Source organism: Cydia fagiglandana, chromosome 4 (genome assembly GCF_963556715.1).
Source record: "Cydia fagiglandana chromosome 4, ilCydFagi1.1, whole genome shotgun sequence".
NCBI classification, from domain to species: domain Eukaryota; kingdom Metazoa; phylum Arthropoda; class Insecta; order Lepidoptera; family Tortricidae; genus Cydia; species Cydia fagiglandana.
The window spans coordinates 11,961,849-11,979,349 of NC_085935.1; the positions used below are offsets into that span (position 1 = coordinate 11,961,849).

Genomic DNA, 17,501 nt, shown 5'->3' on the forward strand with positions numbered 1-17,501 from the left:
AAAATGCCATAGTTAGCCCCCATTCGCACGACAGCTTTTTCAACGCGCGTTAAAAAAGCGTTTGAATGACACAAATGGATAACCATGTATGTATTCACACGACAGCAGTGGCGCTTTTTATTTTATTTATCAAGCGTTGTTGGATTTTCGACTTTAAGCCTTGGTCGTTAAGTCGAATTTAGAGTGTGGATAGATTCAAGCGCTTTATTAACGCGCGTTGAAAAAGCTGTCGTGCGAATGGGGGCTTATAATAAGTTTACGGTGGGGAATAAAAAAATGAAAGACTCTGACAAGGACAAACAATAATAGCGCTTTCGGTCATTTCCCTTCCACCGCTCATGCCTCATCCAGTTATTATAGATTCATGCCATGATCGGACCATTTTGTCCTAACAGTTGGTACCTCTACAATATTTTCACAAATTTTACTAGTCTGTGTACCGATATGTTTATTGTTGCGACATTCTGTGGCTTGAGTTGCTTGACTGCGTGTCACGTTTGTTCTTTGGCATAAATGCGTTTGATTTTGCTTTGACAAATTAATTTGATGTACGTTAACGCAATTTAAAATGTAATTGAACTCTAAAGTGTAATTAATAGTGTTTTGCATACAACGTACCTAAGTTAAAATAACAGAATTTTTTCATAATATGTACTGTGCGACCGTGAAGGTTGAGTATGTTACGTCATTTAGTTTTTAATGTGTGATATACAATCATTTATTTTGCTGTTGTAGTGAAAAGTGATTTTCTTGAGCGAAATTGTCGCCAATTGTGGAGTGTGTCTGCAAGTGTATTATTGTTATCGATGGATTCGTTCTTTACCGGCTGCGATGAGATGCCGCCATGTTATTTAGTTTGGCTGTCAACCACTGATCGTTGTTAGTCTACACTTCGAACATTTTTTACCATAGCATTGAAAACATTGTGAGTATACTTTTGTTATTATTCTAGTATTATGGGGTTTTATTTATATGTAACGAATGTTCTTTCTAGTATGGTGTTACTGTAAAAAATATGCTATTGTTTACCGTGGTTTATTGACTGTCAAAGTAATGACGTCATTGAATTGGTACTTCTCTTCTAAATTATGGGACACAGAAATCAAAACACAATCAAAATCACTGATAACACTAATATTTATGTAATTTATATCACAAGTGACATATTCAGAACAATGTTTGTGAAATTATCTCAAGGTTTTGGTATAGCCTTGATCACCTGCCTGTTGGAGGTTATTTTTTGTTCTATCAACAATCGCTAACCTACTGTTTTCTATACAGTGTGAATTCGGCGTAGATGCTCTACGTGATATCCTATTGTTCTCTTCATTTATCTAATCTGTGATTTTAAAATTCCCTATTTTAATTATATTAGTTAGCTTATTCAAAATTGCTGCCTTTTCTGTGCATCACAATATTTTTAGCAAAATCAAATTAGAATGAAATAACCATAACTACCATAAGTAAGGGATTCTTCTTTGGTCTAGTTATATATTTTGAAAGTTCATCATCATCATAACTTAAGAGCTTTGCTCTTGTCGGTGGAGCAATCGCCAATCATTTCTTTCTTGTGCCAGTCTTTTAATTTCCACATACGACGCATTATTTTTTATTTGGCTGAGATAAGTGATTCTAGGTCTCCCTTCTTCTCTTGTCTTTTCAATCCTGCCTTCCAGGATGTTTAGGAAAAAGTTATCATGCCGTATAAGGTGTCCTAACATCATGCCTCTCCTATTTCTTATTGCATTTAACAAGCATCGCTTTTCTCCTATCATTCTCAGGACCTCTTCATTCGTCTTCCTTTCCGTCCAGCTAATCCTCTCCATCCTCCGCCAACACCACATTTCGAAAGCCTCCAACCTTTTTCTATCTTGTTGTCTCAGTGTCCATGTCTCACTTGAATACAACGCAATGCTCCAGATAAATACCTTTATCAATCTATTTTTGGCTATTTTTGAAATGCGTGCCTTAAGCAGATCTTTTTTGTTATTGGCTCTTTTAGCCATAGCGATTCTCTGTTTGATGTCCTCGGTGCATCTAGAGTCATTGGTTATTACGCTTCCTAAATATTTGTATTTATTGACTTGCTCTATTGGTGTGTCTGTCTATTTTGAAAGTTACTTGACATAAATCCAGGGACGGGTTATGGTATTTCCTTTTATAGTTTTCTAAGGGATTTGATAAGTACTGTGTAAACTCTACAAAGCGACAATCGACAAAGGGACCGGACACTTTTTGACGTTATAAACCAACTAGAGGCAAAAATGTCAACATTATATGGAGTTTACACTGTATATAATCAAAGAAATATACAAATACTATGGTAAAATCCTTCACAAATCAACCTAGTTCCACATTAAACTCAATAAGGCTTGTGTTATGGGTACTAGAATAAACATCCATAAGGTTTATTCGGGTAATACCAAATGTCGGATAATTCCGAAATTCAGATGAAAATCACCCTTAATTCCATCATAATAAAAGTCTCTTTTCGGAATTATCCGACAGTTTTCGACATTCGGAATTACCCGAGTAAACCTTACTTAATATTATAAATGCGTAAGTGTGTCTGTCTGTCTGTTACCTCTTCATGCTTAAACCGCTGAACCGATTTAGTTGCAATTAGAGATAGTTTGAGTCACGGGGAAGGACATAGGATAGTTTTTATGTCTGGAATCATCCCTAAAGAGAGTGAAAAGGGGGATGGAATTGAGAGAGATAATGAGTTGCCTGATAATTGAAGTAAGCGATTAAAATTGCTTATGCTCTAATTGAATGATTGCTATTACAATTTATTCAAGCGCTATACTTACACTAGCGCTGTTACTGATTCTATGCAGATGAAGTTGTGGGCAAAAGCTAGTAGGTAAATAGATTATGGGAGTGCTGTCAAAGCAACTGTCACGGTGAGACCTTGCTCGCGATTATAAAAGGATTTTTAGTGTAAAAACTGTTGATTGTGTTTGCAACTATCGCCAAACGGAAGAAAACAGTCTGCAAACGTTATCTACTGTGAGAACCCAACTGGTGAAGTAAAATTTAAGTGAAATAAAGTGTGACTGACATAACATTTGGCAAAATTCATATCTACCTACCTCAAGAAAGATTGACACAACAGAGGCAGTGTTGCCACAAAACAAAAATAAATTGTCCATCAGATTCAAGTATTTTTGCCAAGTTGTACGTTCGGAAACCAATATAAAATGGATCTGTCGGAAGCGGCATTTGAGAAAATCTTTACCAGAATGAAGTATGAGATGGAACTGCAGACTGAAACTATATATCATAGGCTTAGAGATTCTCTAAACGACGAAATCACGGATGTGCGAAAGAAACAAGAAGAGAGTGATGAAAAGATCAAGCACTTAGAAAATAAAATCTCGCTAGTAGAAAATAGAGAGAGGCAGCGAAACATCATTTTCCATGGCGTAATCGCAGAAAATTGGGAAAAGGAAGAAAAAGTGATAGAAATTGTGAATGAAGTCATGGGAATTACACTCGAAAGAAACGAGATTCAGTTCAGCAGGAGACTAGGGAAATCTAACAAAAGCCCAATACTGATCAATCTCTCATCCCAATGGAAAAGAAATAAAATCCTGAAAAACAAGAGAACTCTAAAACAAAAGAACACTGAAGTTTATGTTACAGAAGACTTTCCCAAAGAGGTTTTAGAAGAGAGGAAGAAACTTAGAGAACAATTGGACGAAGAAAAGAAAAAAGGGAATGTAGCATATATAAGATACGATAAACTGATAGTAAAAGGGAAAACCGACAGCAAGAAGAGGGCCCTCTCTCAGTCCCCACAGCAAGATAGCAATGGAGCATCGCCCAGCAATCAAGGACCAGCCAAACTACATAAGGGAGACACACTACAACAGGAGAAGGCGAGGTCAACACAAGGAAATGATGAAGCATAGGGAAACGCAGACAGCATCGGCATCAAAAACAAACAAAAAGAAACCAAAAGCAACTTTACTACACCTCCAAGCCGGTTGGTCACCGTGGAGGACAAAGCGGACCAAAACCTTCCAACCCAATTTCAAACCCAAAAAACAAATAGAAAGAAAGAATGCTCAAACTTGTTTATATCAACACTTAATGTTTTAACCCTGAGAACCACGGAAAGACTAACAGAGCTTACCCTGGCACTAAGAGCCATTAAATGGGACATCCTAGGACTGAGTGAGGTCCGAAGACAAGGAGAAGCTATAGAAGAACACGAAGATTTTATAATGCATCATATAGGTGAAACGGCAGGACGGCACGGAGTTGGATTTTTAATTAAAAACCACCTAAAGAAATATATAAGGGAGATAGTTGGAGTTTCAGAAAGAATAGCAGTCCTTAATATAAACCTTCCAGATTACTCCAAGGAATGGACTATAGTTCAAGTGTACTCACCTACTCAGAAATCGACAAAAGAGGAGATAAACAAATTCTACGATATGCTGAATGGCATTGTTCACAAACACGCAAATAACTACATCATAGTCATGGGAGATTTTAATGCTAAAGTAGGCTCAAGAAAGGAAGGCGAACAAAATGTGTTAGGAAAATACACAGAGGGGAAAAGGAATAGAAATGGGCAAAACCTTATCAACTTTGCTTTTGAACATGGCTTAACCATCCTAAACAGTCAATTCAAGAAAAGAGAATCGCGAAAATGGACCTGGATTTCTCCAGGAGGACGCGTTAAAAATGAAATCGACTTCATCCTAACCAACCAGCCCAAAAACTTTCAAGATACAGGCGTTGTGAACAACATAAATTTCCATTCAAATCATAGGATGGTGCGAGCTAAGTTGAAAGTGAAACCTCAAAAGAAACCAAGACCAAATCCTAACCCTAAACTGCTAAAGATATGTGGCAACGCTTTCGAAGAAATTGATAAAATTTGCAAGGATACCTTGAGCAACTTCAACATGGAAACAAAGAATCTAAGCGTCCAAGAGAAATACAACCTTTGGGAAAGGAAAATAAAACAAACAACACAAAAGCTTACAAGAACAAATAACAAATTGGAAAAGGAAATAACTGACTACACAAGAAAATTAATTGAAAAAAGAGCAAATCTTATAAAGGAAACTAGAAAGGGTAGACAAACCAGGAACCACATAGCGGCACTTAGTAAACTAATATAAGTAAATTTACGAAAAGATAGGAAAAAATACAGAGAACGTGTCATAGAGGAGCACGTGAGCAAAACTGGAGGTATTAAAAAGGCATGGAAAGAATTGGACAACATAAAAAGTTGGATCAGCAAAGTAAACAATCGCATGGATGGTTGTGAAACAAGGAGACAAAATATACTAGAAGTAGCGACAATGTTTTACAGGGACCTTTACGAAACCAGAGAGCAACAGAATACAATAAATTTGGAACAAGGCGAGGAGGAGGAAATACCAACCATACTAGAAGCCGAAGTCGAACGGGCTATCACCTCCCAAAAAAAGGAGAAATCTCCTGGACCAGATGGTATAACTAATGAGCTCATTATCGCTACTAAAGGCGTTACGGTTCCAGTACTAACATCTCTCTTCAACGAAATTATCTCTAAAGAAATAATACCTACCCAATGGACTACTTCAAACATTATATTGTTGTTCAAAAAAGGCGACCCGTATAACATAAACAACTATAGACCTATTAGTCTGATGTCAAATGTCTATAAAATATTTGCGAAGACGATATTATACAGACTAACACACATACTTGATGAAAATCAACCAGAGGAACAGGCCGGGTTCAGACGCGATTTCTCAGTGCTGGACCACATATTCACAGTACGGCAACTAACTGAAAAATGCAAAGAGTACCAAGTCCCACTTTACATAGCTTATGTTATGTTGATTGTTGACTACAGCAAAGCCTTCGACTCGCTCATACATAACAAAATTTGGGAAGCCCTGAAGGAGCAAGGTGTATTGCCGAAGTACATCAGGATAATAAGAAATATATACGAAGCAAGCACTGCTAGAATACAGCTAGAAAGTAAGGGAGAAGAGATCAAAATAAACAAAGGAGTACGACAAGGGGATCCTCTTTCTCCAAAAATATTCTCTGCAGTGCTTGAGGGAATATTTTGTAATCTTAAATGGGACGGGAATCCCAAATACGGACTTAAAATTAATGGTACTACCCTTACACATTTACGATTTGCAGATGATCTAGTGCTGATAGCAAAAACAGCTGAAGACCTGCAAAATATGCTACAGGAACTAGCTTGCGAGAGCGAGGCTATGGGGCTTCGAATGAATGCAGAAAAAACAAAAACAATGACCAACTCCAAAAAGACACCTATAGCACACCCCGGACACTGGCGATAAAATGTATGAAACAAACGCGTTCCTACGCACAGACTGTGTGCGTAGGTAAGCTCGTGTAGGTAAACGCGTACCATGCTTGTGTGAGTGAGATAAGACGTGTGAGGGTTCTCGCCAGTTTGTTGTCAAGTTCGATGACCTCAATTACTCAAAACTCATTGCGCGAATTAGGAAGAAATAAGAATCGTATTATGTTGTAAGGTGGGTATCTAAGCTCAATTTATACAATAGTTTCCTATTTTGAATCAGTATAAACAAAGTAACGAAAATTTTGTAAGGAAATTCAGGCCACCAACATATTACGTAAGTTGTAAACATGATTTTTTGTTCATATAGGTATTGTACTGGTTTCAGTGTGATCTGATAGGTTTTGTTAATATTTGTTTAATATTTGAATATTGTACGTGGCCTCCGCTCTGCGCACCGCGTCGTCGCGTCCTTGCCAGCCGGTAACTGTGAGGTAACCGAGAGCGGGTGGGCGGCACTTTCAACGGGAGGCAGGGAGTGTCCATACTGTACGTTAGTACTCTTTATTATACTGTGCCTATAGTGGTAAATGAAGAAACCATTGAGTATGTCGATGAATACATATAATTTGGGACAAACAATATCCATGGACAACCAGATGGAGAAAGAGATTGCTAGAAGAACAACAAACGCATGGAAACGGTACTGGTCACTGAGAGAAGTAATGAAGAATAAGGAAATTAATATAGCCACGAAGAGGAAGCTATTTAATACATGCATTTTACCAGTCTTAACCTATGGCAGCCAAACTTGGACTTTAACTAAGAGCAACCTAAACAAACTACAAGTATGTCAAAGGTCCATGGAAAGAAGTATGATTCGAGTTAAATTGAGAGATAGAATTAGAAATAAGTTGATTAGATCTAAAACACGTGTAGAGGATGTAACCATTAAAGTTAAATCACTCAAATGGAGGTGGACAGGACATATGATCAGAGGCAAAGAGAAATGGAGCAAGAGAATTATATGGTGGTTCCTGAAAGATAGAAAAAGAAAACAAGCACCACCAAAAATGAGATGGGAAGACGAAATTGTAAAATTCGCAGGAAGACAGTGGACTAGACTAGCGAGAGACAGGGAAAAATGGAAAGGGATGGAAGAGGCCTTTGCCAAACGGCATACAGACCAAACCGATGTTGTCTGAAATAGTAATAAGTTAAATTATATATTTTGATAAGTTATGTACAATAATATGTAAACTCTTAAACTGTAATTTGTCTGAATAAAAGGCTTATATTATTATAATATTATTATTAAATAGATTATGCAATATTTATCCCTTTTTTTAATGATATAATATAAGAACCATTATGGTGAGCACTTTAACTGACGTTTTTTTTTCTAAGGATTATGTTTGTTCTTGTACAAGTTTAATTTATGAATTGATGGCTTGATTAATTTCTTAATTTATTTTTTTGTCTGACTGTGGCTTGGTCAATATGGAAAATTATTTTTTTATTTGAATACATCATCATCTTTACAATACAATATAATATGTGACGTTCCACGGGAAAAGGTACCTTATGAGGGTTTCTAGTTTCGGAGATATGAAATGTTTTGTAAAGAGGTGAAAAAATGCTCAATTTTTTTTTATTGTGTGATCTGAAACCTTAATGCGTAACGTTTGTTTACCTGTTTTTATTTTTGTTATAAGTTAGTTATAAGCCTAGTAATGTCGTCTCAGAGTTTAGTCGAAAAGGTACCTTATGGAAAAAAGATTGAAAATTCCCAAAAAAAACTAGTCAATACGGGAAAAGAAGTTTGGTAGAGAACTGTATTAGCATTCTGCAAAACTAATTTGATAATTTCAGTTCTGGTTGGGGCGCCTAAACAAATATTATAACCGTACATCGACCGACATTACAAATCCAAGTAGCCTGCTATTATACCAAAGTTACTCTCGTCAAGTCTTTCTTAACTAGTATAATCTTCATTTAGTTTGGTCGCATGCAATAAATCAGCCATTGGTTTGCTGAAAAATGCCAATACCCGACGCATTACCTTATGGAATATCTGAGGTCATTGAACCTCAATGCCGCTTGTCTTCAATGGCAACCAAAATATATTATTGATAAGAAATAGACGATTTATACCATCTTTACCCCAAAATATTATTAGTTTATCCTAACTGTTCCATCATCATCATGCCTCATCATGTAACTTAACCACAAGGTACCTTTTCATTACATACAAATTATTGGTCTTTTTTAAGATTATTATGACGAAGAACTAATTAAATTTGTGTCAGTTTAATGTAAATTAATATTTTCTATTCATAAAAGATAAACTTCAATGTGATTGATGTTTTGTAGTGATGTATTATTAGATTTATTTCCATAAGGTACCTTTTCGTAAATGTATGGAGCAAATACTGTAATTGTTATGTAAGTTTAAAGTGGCATAAGGGGTTAAATATAGTATTTAGTTGGGGTTTTAGGATTTATTTCATTTGAATGACAGAATTTCTTTCATATGTGCTCAGAAAAATTGATTGTGTGTTACATTAAAAGTAAAAATATTCAATTTTCTGATTTTATATGAAAAAGTCAGAAAATACATTTTCACCTCTAAATCGGTATTGTTTTTTGCTTAAACTGTCTCTCAGTATCGTTTTCTAATAGATACAATTTAAATCTTGAGAGCTCATTGCAATCAATCGTGAAAATGAAATAAAACTTTATTTTCAAGAGATTGGTTAGTATACACATAAATCAGTCGATATCAAAGGTTTCTATTTGCATTACAGAACAAGTCGCAACATTTTTTAAATCTCAGATATATAAGGTATTATTATTTGTAGTCAACTATGTAACTTACTTCAGGAACATAGTTTTTTAGGCGGCTAAACTTAAAACTTCTCTATCGTAAAGTTGCTCATTTCACAACATTATTTTCAAAAAATCATATCTCTGTAACTACGCAACTTAGAAGGTTGATCTTTTGTGTTATCGATAGCTTATTTATTGTAGATTACTGGGGTATGCATAACTCCATACCCGCCATAAGGTACCTTTGCCCGTGGGACGTCACATATAAATAATTTATTCATGAGCACAAACACAAAATAGAAAATTATACTAAACAGAGAAACAGTAGCTTAGCCCCGGGTTTTGGCCAAGCTCAATAGACTGTAGGCTGCGCTTTGGCAAATAATTCCAAGAATTGGCATAGGCATTAGTTCTTACAAATGCTGCCATCTGACCTTATAACCCAGAAGGAAAAGTAAGCCTTATTGGGACTAGTCTGGATTCCTCACAATGTTTTCCTTCACTGAAAAGCGACTGGGAAATATTAAATAAGCGCCTGATAAAAATGTTTTGACTCTAAAGGTCTTGACTGAGTTTCTAAGTGCTAAGCCACTTAAAGTTCTTCAAATTTTGACTCAAAACACTCAAGTTCCTACCAAAATACTCTTCACCAATAAAACTGAGTAAATTGGATGCTCTAATATTGAATGTTAATAGAAATTATGATTACAATTGTTATATTTCAGAAAGGCACTGACCAAAACATAGTGAATACAATGTTAATGTTATGAATAACCTTTGCCAGATGCAAGATCTTCTAGTAGAGTGAAAGATCTCCATATTCTTAAACATTTTTGTGTAACTCATCTCATTTGATTGAATCTGCCATTTTGCTACATTAATACAAATCTGCACACTCTTTAACTACTTTATGGTTAAGACTTTGCATATTGTATCTGTATCTTCAAAATAATTTCTGTCAAAATATATCAGATCTGTCCCTTATCACTCTTATCAGGTAATATGTCAGCGGGATGTCTATTAAAATCATTTACCCTACAGTGATTTTATTATTAGTAGTGGTATTAGGGTATTTTTTTTAAATATGTACGATATATATACGATAGATATGGACGATATACATACTTATATAGATAATTACATACTTATATACTTAGGAATAAATATTTGTGTTTATCACACAAAACATGCCCTTACTGGGATTCGAAGCCAGGTCAGCCAGGACCATTGATTTCACAGGCAGGGTCACTACCTACTAGGCCAGACCAGTTGTCAAAATTTATATGTAGTAACTTATGTATGAAATTTAGTCTCTGAAGGCAGTTCCACTTTCATCAGCATTGCTGATGAAGACGTAATGATCTTCATACCATTATATATGAATTACACTAAAATCCAAATTAAATAATGATGGTATTTTAGTGTAGTTCTTTCTAAAAAGAAATCCACTAACACAATGTTTGTCTGTATGTTTAATAGGTATTTATTCTGCCATTTCATCATTAGCTGCTAATCTAATTTAAGCGTTGTCTAATGGTTTATTAGAATGATGCAGATAAACCGCAAAATTTTTGCCGAATATTCGTAGCCTGCAAACTTCATATTTGGGCCATCTCTAGGCCCCATACTATAAGTTGCTCAGTCCACCACCAGTCCGGTTATAATAAATCATTTATTCCAGACAACATCGATCCATAGGTATACATTTAAGATAAAATTAAAAATATATAAAATTAGGTATAGGTATAACATAAAGATTCTTGACTAGACATTACAATTAAATTAAACTTAGCATTTGATAATAAATAATAAAATTCATTGATTATTAAAAGATTAAAATGTAATACTATAAAAAACACTGTAAATATATGCGCAGTCCAATTTAATTAAAATGTCAAAACTTAAAACTAAAATCAATAAAAATAGGTATATAATTTATAGATCCATGACTAGACATTAAAAATAAATTAACTGAGCATTTGATAATTGATAAAAATAAAATTGATAAGCAATAATAAAATATAATAAAATAATAAAATTTATATCTGAGATTTCATTTAAATATTAAAATTATGCGCAGTCAATTTCAATTAAAATGTCATGACATAAAAAACTATTCTTAAGTTAGGATAAAGTGGGAACATGGAGACTATCCCAGTGCCTTGCTATAGGACAATCTAGCCTATTAGCCACCAGACTTAGGATGCTGTTGGAGCTCTCACGTACGCGGCGCATAAGGGAGGCGGTTCGTTTTCGTATTATGGCATGAAAACCATCTACTCGCGTATACATTTATTTATTTATTTAGAAATTTAATTCGGGCAACAAGGCCCATATATTACAAATACCTTACAGACTAACATACATAATGTATTTTATAAACACATTGACATTTAATTTTTTTTTTTATATGACTACACCTTTTAAAACCAAATCCCCCGTCGCGTCTGTCTGTTTGTGTGTATGTTCGTAGTTTAACTCAAAAATTACTGAATGGATTTTGATGCGGGTTTCAGCTATCAATAGAGCGATTCTTGAGGAAGGTTTAGGCGAAGCCGGGGTGAGTCGCTAGTTCATATTATTTATCTCGCAAAATAAAACTTCCTGTATTAGTAGCCAGGGTATATCATTGTTGCTTGCATATGTGACGACAATTGGGTACCATACATGTTAAACTTTGAATGAAGGTACCTATTATTTTTCAAGTTTTGGTTTTATTTGGGATGTTTTTATTAACATTATTTTAAACATCTAGATAATGATGTGAACAAACTATTTTTTTATTCATTTTGCACTGTTTTATCATCATCATCATCACCGGGCCTTGTACATCCTTACAGATGATTTAGGCAGCATCTATGTTTATAAAATCTGCATTATCTCAGAAACTGGCCAACAATAATGTAAGAAATCTCTAATATTGTTACATACCTATCACATAGGGGTGTTTATTTTAATCCTTAACCCTTTTTTTGCGAGGTGAACATATAGGTCGTGGAAGGTAACTTTTTAATGAGAATGCCATATGGGCTTGTGCACAAATCACGCGAGGTTCGATAGGGAGAGGGGGGGTCACGAAAAAATCACGATACGATAGATCACGTTGGGGGAGGGGGGTATAAGGAAACCTTACGTGTATTTTTCTACAGTGATCTAAACTTGAATTTAACTAATGCAATATTTATTAATTGTTTAGTTTAGAGTTTAGAGTAAGGTAAGATTTATGCATGCAGTTTATTGTTAAACTTCCCAACACAAACAAATTTGGTATAGGTACCTAATGCTGGTACGACATAGTGATGCTAAGTAATTAAATATAACACCTATGTTTAACAAATAAAAATATTGATTGATAAAATATTGAGAAAAGTACCTACAGTTGTTATTGCAAAGTTAATTTTTCATCAGTAGTCACTGGTAGAGTGGTAGTTAATAAAAGATCATCATTAATGTCCCTGTGGGCTATGACAAAGAAAGAGAAGAAAACTCCAGGATTTTCAGGCAATAGTACATTACTACAGAGGCCGGGACGAAAGGGGTTGCCGGCCGAAGACATATAGACGGCCGAGCGAAGCGAGGCCGGATAGGTCTGAGCGCGGGCAACCCCATTTCCCGCCGAGGTATGTATAGTGCTTTTCTCAAACATGTAATGAAATAAATAAAATAAAAAATCCACGAAACTCAAGTTTTATTTATAGAAAAAACTAAAAGTAAACTACACCCAAAATATAACTAACACTTATCACGCGTATGTTTTACACGAGTCGTGGATTTTTACTACCCGTATATTTTCATGTATCTTTGATTTTTTCGCCTTGTATCCGTCTAACTGTCGTTTTCGTCACATAAGTTTACATAGTCTTTCGTGTTGATATCATGTTTCACATACATCGTCGCTTTATGCATGGACTAAATAAGTATAATTTCCACAGTGTTGACGATTTTGTAGTTACTTTCATTTCCTTAAAATATGCCACAAAACTGTTTCTAATAAAGCCATTTTTCTTAGTTTCTCAAATAATAAAATTGCCATAAGCAGCCATATACATACCTACTTCGTCTTTGACTTGGCGGCAGAAGCAGTAAGTTATTTAAAATCAATTCTGCTTACGCTGCCAATTCCAACTCCCACGATTACAATTAATATAAATTATTTTGTCGGAACTCATATTAAAGTAAAAAAATCAACATGGCACCATAAATCCAATAAAACAGAAATACAGAATGAAAATTTTTCAACTTTGCCTCCATAACAATTAAAAAAAAATTAATACGCGTGTTTGAGTAGACCTTTTTACCGCTAAGGTTTATATGAAATATTTTAAATGTTATTATTTGTGTAGTTAAATTTATAATTTAAAATTATAGAATTTGGCTAATAATGTATTATATTTTATTATGTTCATGTTGATTTTATACAAATAAAACTGCAAATTATAGCAAACATTGTTTTTTGTTTTTTTTTTATAGGCATAGTGGCAGAGTGTCATTACGAACCATAAAGCAAATACTGCCTCTAGTTTTTTTTTAATGGCTGAATGCCACGATGCTGTGTCACAAATATCTGTGAAATGGAAATTAAAAAAGAGGACTTTGCCGGCCTAGGCCTGCAAGATTTGTATGATATTCCATTATCTACCTCTTGTCCTAGCCGCACCTGAAACGTCATACTTCGCAGCCTATTATAAGGAACATAACCTCAATATTCCATTGCATGTTTGAGAAAAAATTATTATGTCACAATGTAAATATATATTATTTATTTGAGATGTATCTTATTATAAAACTGTCAAGAAGGAACTACTAAACTGTAATTATTTATTTTGTTTACCTTTATTTCCATAAGCTGTATGGTAATGAATTTGAGGGATAGATTAATTTAGAGATAGGTATATATATATATCTCATACAGGGTATCCAGTGGCAAATTCCTGATTTCAAAATTTGATTTTATTTGAATTTTACCCATCAAAATCATAAATGTGAAATTAGAGCAAAGTTCAATATTAAGAATATGCGTCGTTGTTGACTTCAACAGAAGAATTGAGATCTATATGGGTGCCAAGTTCTAGTTTACTTGGGATGTAATTAAAGTTCAGGATATGACTTGGCTAGTTTTAACGTACATGCTATATTATATTTGTCGATTTTACTTAAAAAAAATAGTTTGATGATATAAAAACTAATGTACTGTACATACAGCTACAATCATTCAATAAATCGCGTCTATATTTACAATTTAAAGAAAATAATTTACAATTTTTCAATAATACCTATAATCATAATACATAGTTGAGCCTAGCTTAACCGAGTTTCTCAACCAGAAACGTCTGCCTTGGCTAGGGCATGTGCACAGGATGGAACCCTCTTGACTACCTCGCCGGGTTCTTATTGGTCCACACCAATGAAAATTGCGAATGCAAAACGTAAGGTTGGGAGGCCATTGCTTCGCTTTAAAGATTGCGCAAAGAGGGATATGATTGCCTTCCATATCGACCACCAAGACTGGGAGAGTCTCGTTGAACAGGGAACGGGAGTGGCAAACGTGTTGTAGAAGATCGCAAGTTTTGTCATGAGGCCTGTACGGCTACCATCAGTTTGGCATTGACATAAACGCTATCGTGAACGTAATTTACTTTCTATGCATCTCGCTCGTACTGACATATTAGTGCGAAAGAGATATATAGAAAGTAAATTACGTTCACAATAGCGTTTATGTCAATGCCAAACTGATGGTAGCCGTACTGATGGTTTGCCACACTCGCTGACGACCAGGCGTTTCATTACTGTTTTCCGCAAATCTTCCTGGTCAAGCTTGTGGTAGACCATGTCAGTCTCGCATCGGTCTATTCACCCACCAAAAACGGCGTTTCTCCGGTTTTACACCGTAGACCAGCGGTGGGCAACCTTTTAGCAGCCATCAAGGGTCAAAAAATAGCAGTTACCGAAGTTGACGCGGGCCGCACTTTGTTAATATTTATGACTTTATCAGACATTGTCGTTTTGTCAACATTATATACAACAAAATAGCCAGGCGGGCTCGCGGGCCGCAAGCGAGAGGTTCGCGGGCCGCATGCGGCCTACGGGGCCGCTTGTTGCCGACCGCTGCCGTAGACCGTCAGCAATAGATTACAAAGGCCTATGATGATGAATTGAACCTATTATTAAAGCTAATTAAAATACATAGAACAATAAAATTGCAATACCTATGTCAGAAACCAATAAAATTTTACGATATCTAGTTGTTAACATTCAAAAATAAAGTTATAAATAACTTATCAACATTATATATTTTTTCCAACGATTATGCTTTTAAATTCGATTTGAATTTATTATGACGCGTTATAATCTATACATTTAACACGATATAAGGCAACTTTTTAAACAACTTCTCTGCTTGAACTCTGGCAGTGTGCGACACCACCGCTAGTCACGAGGCCGCAGTTGGAGGGACATTTTTTGTTCTCGACTGTATCCAAATCCAATTCCATTTCAGACTGTGACTCATAATAATCCCTATGCTTCACGACACTCGTAAATTGACAAAAAACCGAAATATATAAACCAAAATGTATATTTTTATTTAAATTTAAATTGCATTTTCTACCGAGCTTTCAATCAGTTTAGTTGAAGGTGTATCACAATAATAATGGCGTTCGAAAAATAGGTAATTTTTGTTGCCACTCGATTGGATCAGTCCGATATCCTGATCCTAAATATATCTTGCAAACATTAGCCCTAATGCGTATGGTCAATCTACTTACAGACGTTCTTCCTGAACTATATTCTTCCTTACTTCGTATCGTAATATGTGGATAACGAACCCTCCATTACGATTTCCGTGTCCTGCGTCCTGCACAAAACACTTATTTTTCAATCACATCATTTCAATTTCATAGAAAATAGGTTCTCTGCGTATTAGGGATTGCAATCCGGTCCGGCGGATCCGGTAATCCGGCCGGATCCGGCACATTTTTCATGATACCGGATCCGGCAAAATACACCGGATCCGGTCCCGGATCCGGTAAAGTGAAATAAAGCGCTAAAATATAAAATAACAGCTTAAAACACTGCTAAAATTTAAAAGTTCTCGCCAGTATTCGAATTTTCTCGCTCGCAAACAGCAACACAACAACTTGTTTGTTAGTTGACGCCAGTCTTCTAGCCGACGAAATATGTGTCGTGAGATTTCCGTGCACCGTAAGTACTGGATTGGTTTATATTCAATTTATTGTGTTGTTACATTGTAATTTAATGTACATGTTCTTTCGTTTTATTTTGTACAAACCATTTTAGCCCACTTATAATAAGTGTTACCTGCATTTAAAATATAATGAATAAATATTTATAAAATTAAATAGAGAAATATATGTTGACTTTTGACGACCGGTCTGACCTAGCCAGTGGGTAGTGATCCTGCCTGTGGAGCCGCGATCCTGGGTTTTCGAATCCCGGTAAGGACAATTATTTGTGTGATGAGCACAGATATTTGTTCCTGAGTCATGGTTGCTTTCTATGTATTTAATTTTAAGTATTTGTATATTATATATCGTTGTCTGAGTACCAACAACACAAGCTTTCTTGAGCTTACCGTGGGGCTTAAGGTTGCCTCCAGAAACTCGCGAACTAAATTGACAGGTCAATGTGCACAAATGATACCACAGTTTGGCCAGTGCTGTTCATATCGATATTTTCAAAAAAGTTTGGATTAGAGAATATCGCGAGAATTCACCGCTAGCGGCGCTACTGTTGCGCGGTCAGTTAAAAAGTATCTTTAAGTATATTTAAGTAATTTAAATAATTTTACAAATGTTACTTGGTATTTCGATAATTGTCCAATTTTATAGTAATAGATACAAGGATATTAGATAAACATATTGTAGTTAATTAGTTAATAAACAACTTGCCCCCAAACCTGCATATTAAGAGCCAACAGGAGTGGTCATCTCTCCATACAAACATATACTCGACTGTTTTCTCCGTGGGTTTTGATGCTAGAGCAATGATTTTTTCAACACAGATTAATATTGTCAATATCTATCGGACCGTTTTGCTTTTTTGATATTTTTGTTTTTTTAAGGCGCTAGAGCCTTTCAAAAATGGCCAAAATGAGCTCATTGACTATGCCGCAATGAGAGGTGTAGTATTCAAAACTGATATCAATTAGCCAAAAAAGCAAAACGGTCTGGCACAGATAATTTCATAATCATTTAGATTTACAAATTTGGTTATGACTGGTTAAGTTTTGGAGGAAACAGTCGAGTACGAAACCTTGACGATTTATGTGATTTTTACGCAGGATTTTTCGCCTTGTCCTTATCGCACTAGTTTAGGAGCCGCTTCCGTTAGCGAGATGGGTATATTTACCTAAAATATTTAAAAC

At 35.2% G+C, this 17,501-nt stretch overlaps 2 protein-coding genes across 3 annotated transcripts in view; both read left to right on the forward strand.

Moving 5' to 3' along the window:
* Window positions 1-464: 464 nt before the first annotated feature.
* LOC134663742 (trithorax group protein osa) overlaps window positions 465-17,501 on the forward strand; it is a 91,562-nt gene continuing 74,525 nt past the window's right edge. For both annotated transcript variants that reach the window (XM_063520211.1, XM_063520213.1), the window contains exon 1: window positions 465-925. The gene's annotated coding sequence lies outside the window, so the exon portion shown is untranslated. The remainder of the gene's footprint in view (window positions 926-17,501) is intronic.
* LOC134663551 (uncharacterized) lies at window positions 3,204-3,917 on the forward strand. Its single transcript, XM_063519945.1, has one exon. It carries the CDS (start codon window positions 3,204-3,206, stop codon window positions 3,915-3,917), a length of 714 nt encoding a protein of 237 aa, XP_063376015.1.

Excerpts from the sequence above, each read along its gene's own strand:
- LOC134663551 (XM_063519945.1), top strand. The coding sequence starts at position 3,204 with ATGGATCTGTCGGAAGCGGCATTTGAGAAAATCTTTACCAGAATGAAG.